Source organism: Mustela nivalis (genome assembly GCF_964662115.1).
Source record: "Mustela nivalis genome assembly, chromosome: X".
NCBI classification, from domain to species: domain Eukaryota; kingdom Metazoa; phylum Chordata; class Mammalia; order Carnivora; family Mustelidae; genus Mustela; species Mustela nivalis.
In genome coordinates this window covers 12245718-12259311 of record NC_139040.1, presented here as the reverse complement: position 1 = coordinate 12259311, position 13594 = coordinate 12245718, and the positions used below count along the sequence as shown (strand labels likewise).

Genomic DNA, 13594 nt, shown 5'->3' with positions numbered 1-13594 from the left:
TGTCTCTTGGCTTGACTGTATAAGAAACACCTTTATAACATTAATGTAAGTGATTCTTGTTCACTTGGTATTGAGCACTGTGGGGGTTTCTGAAAACATGGCCATTATGTAACTTTTACCTACTCGGATTTCCAGGAGCAGGAAGGAATTTGAAATTCAGGGAACGAATAATGCAACGTGCTGTTTGCCCTAGAAAAACTGCAGAAAGAAAGAGGTGCCTGCTTCTCAGAAACAAGCACTCCCCCACACGGTAAGGCACCAGCTTGAGACAGCTGGGAGCCATAGGCAAAGCACCTTCACGAAGATTCTTTTTTTCTCTTTTTAAAAGATTTTATTTATTTATTTAACAGAGGGAGAGAGAGATCACAAGCAGGCAGAGAGGGGAAGCAGGCTCCCTGCCGAGCAGAGAGCCCGATGTGGGGCTCGATCCTAGGACCCTGAGATCATGACCCGAGCTAAAGGCAGAGCCTTTTTAACCCACTGAGCCACCCAGGCGCCCCTTCCCAAAGATTCTTGCAGTGAGAGCCAGAGCCCAGCAGCCACCGGCCCGTAAGGCTTTTGCAAGTCACTGAATTTGGGCCGAGGCAGGCGTGGATCCTGTCTTTCTAGACTGTCTCTGGGAGCTACCTTCCACCCGTGGGAAGAAGGGCAGGGGGTCATGGTATGTCGGGTGATATGCGAGGCTTCCTAGCCGCACTCAAACGAATGACAAAGCTGTTGGAAACTCAAGAGTATGAGAGTCTCCACAAAGGAGAACATGAGAGAAAAGGAAGACTTGGGGACAGTCACCCCGCCACACAGGCCTGTGCGCCTCCCTAAGATGGGAAGTGGCAGGTGTATGGGAGCCTTTCTTTCACCTTTTAAAGCTGTAGCAGAAACAGACTATGCCTCTTCCCTCTATAGAGGAATGACCGTTTACTATTTAAATTTCTCTTAAAAGCACGAAAATATCCGAAAAGATCGTTTCAGTATTTGGGAAGCGCCCAAGTCACTACGTCCCCTTCAGGTGAAATCGGTAGTATGCTGCACGATGCCAGCCGTCATACTGAGTGCTACGGCTGCAGAGAGAGCCACACAGGATGATCAGGGCTTCATGTTTCCAGAGGAATAATTGTAGCTGAGATTGTGTCTCCAAGGCGGAGTAAGTATACCCTCTCCAGAAAATTCACTGAATCATCTGTGGCCCATACCCATGGTTCGCTAACTCAGACTTCACGGACACCCTTAAGATAATTGGTACTCCACAGCTTTCTTCAGGTTTTCAACAGTCTCGATGTATGAGAGCCCTCAGCCCAGCCCAGAAGTTATGTGGAGGAGGGCGTTAGAGTAAGAACAGCGCCCATCGAACCGAAAACTCTAGGCTAGGGTCTTTTTAAAATTGTTTTACACGTAGTCACTCATTTAATCCTCACAGGAACACCAGGATTGGCAGCTACTGTTATCCATGTTTTACTGAGGGTGAAACTGACACCTGTGACAATGTCTGGAGACAAACACTGCTGCTCCGGGTTTGAAAACAGCCAGGCAGCTAAAGCACATGGTGCTAGTCATCAGGGGAACTCAATTCTGATCTTGATCTGGCCTCTAGTTACACCGTGTGTCCTTAGGTCAGTCATTTCTGGGCCATGGTTCCTCATTAAAAAAAAAAAAAAAAAGAGTGCATGGGAGCTGATGTGCTGTGAGATTTCCCCCATGGCTTCTGTGATTCCCCTCCAGATCTAGCTATCCCCTTGCCACAAGTGCAGGGAAAAGCAGAACATGCTAATACCAGAAGAGTGCAATCGGCAAACTCCAGGTTGGTGTAAATGCCGCAAGATGAATGACCCAGTTTTGTCAACAAAAACCGTGCCAGGTTAACTTACAGGTTAAAGCAGACTCAAGAGGCATATTAACTAAGTATAACATACGGACCTTACGTTCTGATGCAAACAAGCATGTTATAAAAAGAAATGAGTCAACTTGGGGGCATCTGGGTGGCTAAGCCGGTTGGGTGCCTGCCTTCAGCTCAGGTCATGACCTCTGGATCCTGGGATTGAGCCCCACATCAGGCTCTTTGCTTGGCAGGGAGCCTGCTTCCCCTCTCCCTTTGCCCCTCCCCACCACTTGTGCTCTCTCTCCCAAATGAATAAATAAAAAAATCTTAAAGGAAAAAAAAATGAGTCCACTGGAGCATATTGACTGGATGTACAATATTACGGGCTTGTTGAAGTTTTAGGTACAATAAGGTACTGTTCTTATTTTTAGGTCATTATCTTTAAGAGATACTTACTGAAATAACTATTTTATATAATGTTTGTATTTATTAAAAAAGAAATCTGTAATAGAGCAAACAGGATTATTCATGAACTAGGACAGACCCTGAACTGATCATTTTTTGCTGAGTAGTGAGGATAGGGAAGTTCACTCTATTAATAGTATTTTTGCTACTACTGTGCATGTTTGAAATTTTCAATCTTTACATCTTTAAAATAATGACAAATTTTATAAAGCCGGTTAAGCCTAACAATGACTAAATATAGGTTTTATGAGTTACACTGGTTAAAGAAAACCTTTAAATTTGTATACCTTCACTTCATACAAATAAACCACCCAAGTCTCTATTGCATTTGCTATCCACTATTAGGCAATGCTTATCATCTGCTATAAATTACCATCTTCATCCTTAGGAGCAGACTTAACTTATAAAAATCCAATTAAATCATACGTTAAACAACTGGCCAAGTACCCCGTCCACAGACAAAAGCATCCATTTATAACTGACACAAAATGGATATAAGGGCTTGATGAGTTAATTATTTTCTTCAGCAATACAGCTTAATTTATTTATTTTTTGAAAAAGATTTTGTTTATTTGACAGAGAGATACAGCAAGAGAGAGAGAGAGAGAACACAAGCAGGGGGTGCTGGAGAGGGAGAAGCAGGCTCCCCCACTGAGCAGGGAGATGGGATCGTGACCTGAGCCGAAGGCAGACACTTAACGACTAAGCCACCCAGGAGCCCCAGCAATGCAGCTCTAGAATGGCACTGACAAAGCAGAGGAGGCTATGCTTCTGGGGCAGCTGAAGTCTCAGAGCACCTGGGTGGCTCAGTTGATTAAGCAACAAACTTTTGGTTTGGGCTCAGGTCATGATCTTGGGGTCATGAGATCGAGCCCCAAATTGGGCTCCATGCTGTCTGCTTCGAATTCTCTCCCTCTGCCCCTGCCCTCAGTCGTGTGCACATACTCTCTAAAATACATAAAATCTTAAAAAAAAAGAGAAAGTCTAAAATCATAAGAGACTCTTAATCTCCCAAAACAAACTGAGGGTTGCCGGGGGGAGGAGGGTAGGGAGAGGGTGGTGGGGTTATGGATACTGGGGAGGGTATGTGCTATGATGAGTGCTGTGAAGTGTGTAAACCTGGTGAGTCACAGACCTATACCCCTGGGGCTAATAATATATTATATGTTAATAAAAAATTTTAAAAAAAGAGAAAGTCTAACATAATAGAAGTTCAACCCATTATAGGTAGGAATCAACACAATAAATCTGTGTGTGTGGCCTTTTTGGGGGGGGGGGTAGTTAAAATAGTGTGTCTTCCAGGCACCTGGGTGGCTCAGATGGTTTAGTTTCTGCCTTCAGCTCAGGTCATGGTATTGGGGTCCTGGGATCGAGTCCCACATCGGGGCTCCCTGCTGAGCAGGGAGCTTGCATCTCCCTCTGCCTCTCTCTGTCTCTCATGAATAAATAAGACCTTTAAAAAAATAGCATATCTTCCTATGAGACTTGAGAACTCTATGCCAATGTAGATTCTCATTTTAGGAATTAGTGACTTTGAACTAGAAGGTTCACACGCATTCATGGACAGGTCCTACATCTAGGACATACACCATTTTCCTAGTGAATGGTATGGTTTAAGTAGCTAAAAATTCAGAACAGAACCATGTAATCAAATCAGGTGGGCAACTGTGTCCTTCCTACCCACGAACGAAATGAAACCCAGGATTTGGAAAGTCTGAAATGGTTTTTAACCACATGTGCTACTTACATATACAATCGGGGATCTGAGGTCAGAGTGTCAATGTTGATGTGCTGTTCCAGTAAACTGTAGGCCAGGATGGGTAAGGATGTAAAGCAGATGTTGTACATCGTAAGGTAAGCGGCATCATATAGTGGCTGAAAAGACAAACAACAGAAGAACAAATTTTTGTGTTTGGAAAAATCACAAGCTGAAACAAGACCGTTCCCTTTCACATTTGTTGTCATAGCAAAAGAAGTCTATAAATGAGGTCACTCTCACTGGTAACTACAGAAATTAACATAGTGTGATGTATTGTATTAATATAGCCTCCCTTTCCAAAGAATTTTATTCAGAATGTACACATGTTATTTCTAACAAATACTAACGGATTTTCAAAAGACTTTTCGATGAACAAAGACCAATTAAATATAAGCCTGGAACCCTCCAGAAACACTACACGTAGGCAGTGGCTTGTCTGTGTCATAGTGGCTTTGTTGTTAATATCTTACATAGTTTTAAGTATCACTATCACCTTCTCGAGGTTCTATTCATGATCTTGAATGTGGCCGTTTACTAAGGATTAAATAAATGTCTTTGCACAAACAAAGCTAAAAATATGTACACAGGCATGACTTCCTTAGGCTCCTGACCAAAATTTCCACCTTTCTACTGGCTGTCCCCACAGGCATCCGCGACTCAAAATGTCTAAAACCAAACTCATTAACTTTCCCCTAAATCTGCTTTATCCCATGTTCTCTACCTCAGTGAAGAGCCCCCACACCGTTGCAACCCCAGTATCTATTTTGGTGCCTGGAACCACCTGGGTGCTCAGGAAATATTTCGAAATTAGTGATTCTCCCAGCTCACTAGCAGTTTCTTCTTAGTCGCTTATTCTGCCCGAGCGCTCTGTTGCAACGTTCCAGCACTCGGTGTTGGAAACTTCATAGTCACTCCCTAGGTCATCTCACCAGTTCCATGTTTTAATTCCATCCATTCACTGAACATCCCCAAGCATTTATCTCTGGCCCAGACCTGTCCCCACGTATCCAGTTCCCCACTTGTTAATGTTTTAGAAATACAAACCTATATCCAGAACTGAACTCCTGACCCACCCTTCGCTCAAACCAGTGCCTCCTGAAGTGTTCCTCAGCTCAGGAAAGGGCAACTAAATCTTGGTGATCAAGCGGAACCAAAATCTTGGATTCATCCTCGACTCTTCTCTCTTTCACACCTGCACCCAGGCAGTTAAGAAGTGTTTACTGGCTCCACCTTCAAATACATCCAGAACCAGATCACTTCCCAGACCAGATCACCTCTCAGACCAGATAGATCACTTCTCAGCACCTCCAGTCACCACCCTGCAAACTTCCTAAATGGCTCCCTCCTTCTCCCCTTGATCTATAGTCCACACAATGGCCCCAGTAGTTCTGTCAGAAAGGAAGTGAAATCAAGTCACTGTTTTGTTCAGACTTTGCAGTGGATTCCTTTATCTCTGAAAGTTAAAAGAAAAAAAACATTCCTACAAAGGAGTGGCTCTCCAGTTCCACCCCATCTGGCTTCTCCGGTCTGGCCTAATCTCTTAGATCTCTCCTGGTCCTTGCTCACTGCACTCCAGCAGCAATGCCTTCCTCACTGGACCTCCAACATGTCAGGTGCACTCCTGATTTAGGACTTCCTTTTTTTAAATACTTTATTTATTTATTTGACAGAGAGAGAGAGAGAGAGATCACGAGTAGGCAGAGAAGCAGGCAGAACAGAGAGAGGGAAGCAGGCTCCCTGCGGAGCAGACAGCCCAGTACGGGGATTGATCCCAGGACCTTGAGATCATGACCTGAGCCGAAGGCAGAGCCTTTAACCCACTGAGCCATCCAGGCGCCTCTAGGACTTCCTTTAAACTGACTGTTGGCCCTGCTTGGAGCACTTCCATTAGAGAGCCTCATGGATTACTCCCTCACTCACAAACATCAGCTCAAATGTCACCTTCTCAGAGAGACCAAACTTAATTTAACTTGTCACTCACTCCCTTCCTCATGGATACATTTCCCGTTATCTTGTTTTTTATTTTCCTATAATACTAATCACCTTTTATTTTATGTAAACATTTTATTTATTTATTGGAGGGAGAAAATGAGTGCACGTGCATGAGTTGGGGGGTGGGGAGAGGGAGAAGCAGACCCCCTGCTGAGCAGAGAGCCCAACAGGGAGCTCAATCCCAGGACCCTGAGATCATGACCTGAGCTGAAGGTAGATGCTTAACCTACTGAGCCACCCAGGCATCCCTAATCATCTTTTATCTTACATTATACATTTATTATTTTTACTGTCTCTCTTCACACTACATTTCAAGCTCTAAGCGGGCAGGGATTTTTACTTATTTTATGGACAGGCATAGCCTGAGAAAAAGCAAGGCAGCCCCTGACATCTAGAAGCTGTCCTGGGCACTCACAAGCTAGGCACTGATGTTCTCCTGTCGAACACGAACATTTTCATTGAACATCATCATCAAACAAGGTTATTCTGTCACATGACAGATCAAGATGAAAACATGATCCCTCCATAATCACACTGAACACAGAATAGGAATATTGTCGAAATCTCATTAACCAATATTCCTATTCTGGCAATTAGGGGTGACTGCTGTTTCTTGACAAATGACAGTGGTAGCCTCCTAGTTTTCAAGCCTCCTGGTAAGACACACTGAAATGCTTAGTCATAAAATCACCCCCTCACTTACTGACAGCACCCAAACTAGAGCAAGCCCCCTCATCTTAAACTTTTTCCCAAATAACCTAATTCAAGCCCAAATCTTTTTTTTTTTTTTTTTTAAGGATTTTATTTTTAAGTAATCTCTATACTCAAGACGGGGTCTGAACTCACAACCTCGAGATTAAGAGTTGCATACTCTACTGATGTACCAGTTAGGTGTTTGTTTCTGTATCATTTATTTCTGGTATAATTTTTATTATTTCCCTCCTTTTGCCATCTTCAGGCTTTCTTTGCTGTTCCTTTTCCAACTCCTTTAGGTATACAGTTAGGTTGTGTATTTGAGACTTTCCTTGCTTCTTGAGGTGGGCCTGTATGGCAATATACTTCCCTGTTAATGATGGCCTTTGCTGCATCCCATAGGTTGTGCTTCCCTGTATTTTTTTAAATTTCTTTTTAAATTTCCTGGTTGACCCATTCATTCTTTAATGGGATGTTCTTTAACCTCCATGTATTTGTGGTCCTTCCAAATATTTTCTTGCGGTTGACTCCAAGTTTCATAGCATTGTGGTCTGAAAATATGCACGGTATGACCTCAATCTTTTTGTACTTACTGAGGCCTGTTTTGTGACCCAGTATGTGATTTATTCTGGGGAATGTTCCATGTCCACTGGAAAAGGCTGTGTATTCTGTGGCTTTAGGATAAAATGTTCTGCATATCTGTTAAGCCCACCTGGTCGAGGATGCCATTCAAAGCCATTGCTTCCTTGTTGATCTTCTGCTTAGCTGATCTGTCCATTGCTCTGAATTGGGTGTTTAAGTCCTCTACTATTATTACTGGCAGTGAGTTTCTTTATGTTTGTTATTAATTGATTTATATATCTGGGTGTTCCAAAGTTAGGGGCATGTTTACAATTGTTAGATCTTCTTGATGGATAGACCCTTTAGTTCTGATATAATGCCCTTTTCCATCTCTTGTTACAGTCTTTGTTTTAAAATCTAGTTTGTAAAAAATAAAATAAAATAAAAAAATAAAATCTAGTTTGTCTGGGGCACCTGGGTGGTGCAGTTGGTTAAGTGTCCGACTCTTGGTTTCGGCTTGGGTTGTGATCTCAGGGTCGTGAGACTGAGCCCTGTGCTGGGCTCAGTGATCAGCAGAGCCCACTTGGGACTTTCTTTCCTCTGCCCCTCCCCACCACGCTCTCTCATTTGCTAAGATAAATAACTAAAATCTTAAAAAAAAAAATCTAGTTTATCTGATATAACTATGGCTACTCTTGCTGTCTTTTGATGTCCATTAGCATGACATCCCTCCACTTGCCCCCCCTTTTTTTGAGAGTGTGTGCAAATGGGGGGAGGGGGGGTTGGGGCATAAGGAGAGAGAGAATCTTTTCTCTTTTTCTTCTTCTTCTTCTTCTTTTTTTTTTTTTTTGAGAAAATCTTAAGCTGGCTCCATGCCCAGTGCGGAGCTAGACATGGGGCTTGATCTCATGACCCTGAAATCATGACCTGGGCTGAAATCAGGACGCTTAACCAACTGAGGCACCCAGATGCCCCCATCCCTTTGCTTTCAATCTGTGGGTGTCTTTAGATCTAAAATGAGTCTCTGGTAGGCAGAACATAGATGGATCTCTTTATCCATTCTGATACTAAATGATTGTATCATTTAGTCCATTTACCTTCAAAGAGATCAGTTCAGTGCCATTGTGTTAGCTGTGGAGGTGGTGCTTCTGGTGATTCTCTGCTCCTTTCTAGTCTTTGATGATTTTGGTCTTTTATTTTTTTTCCTCCACTCAATGAATCACCCTTAAAATTTCTTACACTAGGGCGCCTGGGTGGCTCAGTGTGTTAAGCCACTGCCTTCGGCTCAGGTCATGATCTCAGGGTCCTGGGATCGAGTCCCACATCGGGCTCTCTGCTCAGCAGGAAGCCTGCTTCCTTCTCTCTCTCTCTCTCTGCCTGCCTCTCAGTGTACTTGTAATTTCTCTCTGTCAAATAAATAAATTAAATCTTTAAAAAAAAATTTCTTACACTAAATTTTGTGATTTAGTGGTCACAAACTCCTTTAGTTTTTGTTTGTCTGGGAAATAATTTCTCTCTCCTTCTATTCTGAATGACAGGCTTGCTGGATAAAGAATTCTTGGCTGCATATTTTTCCCCATTCAGCATGTTGAATATATCCTGCCACTCCTTTCTGGCCTGTCAAGTTTCTGTGAACAGATCTGCTGTGAACCTCAGCTGTCTTCCTTTACGGGTGGACGCCCTACCCTCGCTGCTTTCAGGATTCTTTCCTTGTCTGTTTTGTGAATTTGATTACATGTCCTGGTGATGGTCCGCTTTTGTTGAATTTAATGGGAGTTCTCTGTGCATCGTGGATTTTGATGCCTGTGTCCTTCCCCAAATTAGGGACGTTTTCAGCTATAATTTACTTGAATATACCTCTTACCCCTTTTTCTCTCTCTTCATCTTCTGGGACTCCTATGATATGAATATTATGTTTTAATAAGTCACTTAGTTCCCTAAGCCTATCTTTGTGGTTCATTACTTTTCTTTCCTTTCTTTTCAGCTTCATTATTTTTAATAATTTTATATTCTTTATCGCTGATTTGCTCCTCTGCTTCATCCATCCTCATTTTTATGGCCTCCACTTGGGACTGCATCTCAGTTAGAGCATTTTAAAAATTTCAGCCTGACTAGATTTAAGTCCTTTTGTCTCCACAGTAAGGGATTCTCTAGTTTCTTCTATGCTGTTTTTAAAGCCCAGCTAGTATATTATAATCGTTTCTTAAGATTCTAGTTCAGACAGCTTATTTATATCTGTCTTGATTAAATCGCTAGCCCTTCGTTCCACTTTCTGTTCTTTCTTTTGGGGTAAATTTTTCCATCTCGTCATTTTGTCCAGAAAAGAAGAAAACAAAAAACAACAACAAAAAGGAAAACCCCCCGAAACCAAAAATTCCCCCCACCCAAAACCTAAAGCCTGGGTATGTTTTGGTCTGCTTGTTAAAAGAACCTAGATCCCAACATTAAATAAATAATTAAAGTAAACAAATGCAAAAACATAAAGTATATATAAATACAAATTTTAAATTAATCAAGAGTTTTACAAAATGAATTGAAAAACAATAAGACAATAAATGAAAAAATAAAAAAGTAATAAAAGTAAAAAACAAGCTAGATCCCATTTTCCCCTAGAACTGAAGCTTGCAGCACTCTAGGACCAGTAAACTTGGTGTGAGCACATTGTTTGTGCTGGTCTTCTGGGGGAGCAGGCTGTTGGGATGATTTTCTCAGGTGGACTTGTCCTGGCGGCAATGCACCTCTGGGGTTCAGCGGGGTGGGGCTTGATGTAAGCAGCTCCAGAGTCCACTAGGTGGTGCTGTTTTGCCCCCCAAAGGCTATCAGCACTGATGGGCGGGATGAATATGGTGGTGCCCCACTCCCTAACTCCAGTGCTGGAAGTGCCCCCCCCCACTCCTCAGTGAGCCCTCAGAGAACGCAGTCAATCACTCCTGTGTCCCTGAATTCCGTCAGAACCCTGCGTTCAACTGGTCTGTGTCCGAGCTTTTTAATCTTTAATCTCAGCTACATAACTGCGTTTCAAAACTCTGAATTTTAAGGACTACCACAGCACAGACAAGCACTGTTCTGGGGGAGGGTCTTGCCACACTTTTGCTGGTTTGCCAGCCCCTGCCAGGAGAGTGGTCATGACCATGCAGGGGTTCGTAGTTTATGGCAAAACAGAGCAGAAAGCCAGCACCAAGACTCACTGCTCTCAACTGTCTTCCATGTTCCTTTTTTTTTTTCTTTACATTTTATTTATTTGACAGAGAGAGACTCAGTGAGAGAAGGAACACAAGCAGCAGGGAGTGGGAGAGAGAAAAGCAGATTTCCTGCTGAGTGGGGAGCCTGACCTGGGGCTCGATCCCAGCACCCTGGGATCATGACCTGAGCCAGAAGGCAGATGCCTAATGACTGAGCCCCCCAGGTGCCCCATGTTCCTATGCCTGGGAACAGTGTCACCTGTTCTCGTTACCCAGGAGATCCTCAGACCACAGTGTCACTTCTAGGATTCGACCCTGCTTTGCCACCTGAGCACCTTTAAGCTGGGCACATCCCCCACTGTAGCAGACTTCTAAAAGTTCCAATTTTTGCACTCCTCTGCTCATGATAATCTGCGGCAGCGTCCGTAAACAGGCTCTCTCCCCACCACTGTACCACAGCACTGTCTCCCCCAATTCAACTCTCTGCACTTCCTACCTTCCAAAAGTTGGTTGCTTTGAAGACTTGCAGTTTCTGTTCTGTTAGACCTCTGATTGATTTCCTAGGTGTTCAGAATGATTTGATAACTACGTAGCTGTGTTCAAGGGACAAGACATGCTTCGGTCCCTCTACTCCTCCATCAGCCTAACTCCTCCACAAAGATTAAAACTCAGCAAAAATTATCTACAATTGAAAAGAAGCCCCAAATAGGTGTTTTGTTCTTTTTACTTTTCAAGGGAGAGTTGCACACAGTACCATATTTGTTGGCACACAGTACCATATTTTCATTGGAAACTACTCCACTTTCACTAACGAGAAGATTGAAAACAACAAATGCAAAGATTGCCTGGTGAGTAATTTAGTCTTGAATTTCAGTCAAACAAAAGAAGGATCAATCTATTTTTGTTCCGCTATGGCACTTCGATGTTACATGAGAGATAATTGTAATTCTTAGATGCATAATTAGGAGACAGAATGTCCTCAAAATAAACAACAGGTTTAGTTGATAATAGTTTCTTATTGAACCTGCTACAAATGTTTTCTTTTCACATGGAAAAAGACCAATACTATCTTAGCTTTTCTAAAGAAAGAGTTGCTTTTTGCTTAAACAATCTGAATTCTGGTTCCATTTCTACATTCTCTGTAGCTTGCCCTCCAGTTTCCAGGGTTGGAGAGAACACGTGATGTGGACTTGAGCTGAAAAAGGCTGACTACCTTATATACTCTAAACATATTTGCAATAATGGTCGCTACATCTAGCACTAGCACAAGGCCAAAGTAAAAAATAATGATAATGTACATCAAGCCACCACCTCAGAGAGACCTTCTTTTTACCCGATATACTTTTTCTCTAAGATGTCTGACATCTTCCTCTCTCCTTTGCTTTAGATCTCTGCTCAAAGTCAGAGAGAACTTTCCAGATTCTCTAAAATAGCAGACTTCTTCATTCATACTCTACCAGTTGATAATGGTTCACTTCTTCCTTCAGAGCTTGTATCAGTAGCCGACATTCGTATGATTGCTCTCTCTCCCCCAACACCATATGGCAAGCTCCGTGGGGTAAGACTTTGTTTTGATCACAGTTATACCCCCGGCACTTAGCCTGGCATACAGTAGGCACTCAAGAGATAGTCATTAAATGAATGAGCCCACCATCTGAGCAACCGAGGAAGCCAAAGACCAACTCCTACGGAAACCTTAACAGCTCAACCTCAACCTCAACAGCTAAGGTAACCTAAGGTAACCTAAGCAGACCCCAGACAGACTAGGGTCTGAGTCTCAGCTGGCTTTAGAAGGAGTAAGTCCTTTCTTCATACAACTTATAGACACATTCCTTTCAAATTAAAAACATTTTAACCAGATTAAACCAACTTCCCTTTAGCACTTTGCTACAAAATTTGAAATGTCTTATTTTTAAGATTTTATTTATTTGACACACAGAGAGAGAAACAGAGAAAGAGAGAGAGAAAAAGTATAAGCAGGGGTAGCAGGAGAGGGAGAAGCAGACTTCCCACTGAGCAGAGAGCCCGATGCGGGGCTCGGTCCCAGGACCCTGGGATCATGACCTGAGACAAGGGCAGATGCTTCACCGACTGAGCCACCCAGGCTCCCCTGAAATGGCTTTTTAACACTTGCACTCGTCCACAGAAGTGAGGAATTTGAAGCATTTGACCAGCAGTAATCTGAATGTTCACACAAAGCAGATTCGACAGAATTCAGAAAACTCGCTGCATCTGAGACTGTTAGTTTTGCATTCAAGAAGGCTAATGGCACTTCCTACAGCTGGTGGATGATTCACCCGTAAAGCAACCTGCGGAAGTGGCGCCAACAACGGCACTGTCGTAAGAGAGAGCACAGACAGAGGAAGAGGCAAGTTCTAGGGAAAGAGAGCACTCACTTCCCATTCAGAAGAACACACGGTCTTAAAAAATACCACCAAGAAGTGAGCGGGAAAAAATCGCTTCCTCGCAGCTCGCAGGAGGAATGAAGCGTGCCTTGAAATTTAGAAACTCAGTCTTTAATATCTGAGCTGATGTTACCAATAGCTCAGCATGGCACGATCACTGAACTGCTCACAGATTAACTACAAAATTTCTCCATCACTGAGCATTCCCACTCCTGTACTGGGCTGTACTTCCACTAGAAGCAACAAAAGGTCCACTTTAGTTGTTAAAGCTATAAATGTGCATGTCCGTCCCACCACTTGTGTATCAAAATAACACATAGCCTGTTCTTTATATAATAAACCATAAAACCATAAAAGACAAGAAATGCAGAGTTGCTTAAATAATTCGAGAATCTATCCAGGAATCAGAGCTTCCTGGCCTGTTGAGAAAGCAACATTTTTCTAGAAAATCAACCTGAGAAACTGCAAAGGTGTGATTTTATTCGATGAAATATTAAAATACACCATATTAGGATTAATGGAAAACATGGTTTACACTGATTAAAAGAAATACTCTGAAGGTTATCTCAACTCCAACAGGAGGTACCAAATAGCTTTCAAGAAAAAAGTAATAATAAGAACATCACCCAAGCAGAGACATAAACATTTGCTACTGTCAAAAACCAGGGCAAGAGGATCAACGGTTGAACTAAAAAATTAAAAAAAAAAATCCTTTTACTTTGAA

General features: G+C 42.6%; 1 protein-coding gene across 10 annotated transcripts in view; it reads right to left on the bottom strand.

Annotated features, from left to right (window-relative positions):
- The window catches only part of ATP11C (ATPase phospholipid transporting 11C (ATP11C blood group)), a 186738-nt gene that overhangs the window by 21590 nt on the left and 151554 nt on the right, over positions 1-13594 (bottom strand). For all 10 annotated transcript variants that reach the window (XR_014307190.1, XR_014307191.1, XM_082717560.1 and 7 more), the window contains exon 24: positions 4026-4153. Coding sequence is in view for 8 of the 10 variants with exons in the window: in XM_082717560.1 (XP_082573686.1) it covers positions 4026-4153 (128 nt within the window). In the remaining 2 variants the exon portion in view is untranslated. The remainder of the gene's footprint in view (positions 1-4025; positions 4154-13594) is intronic.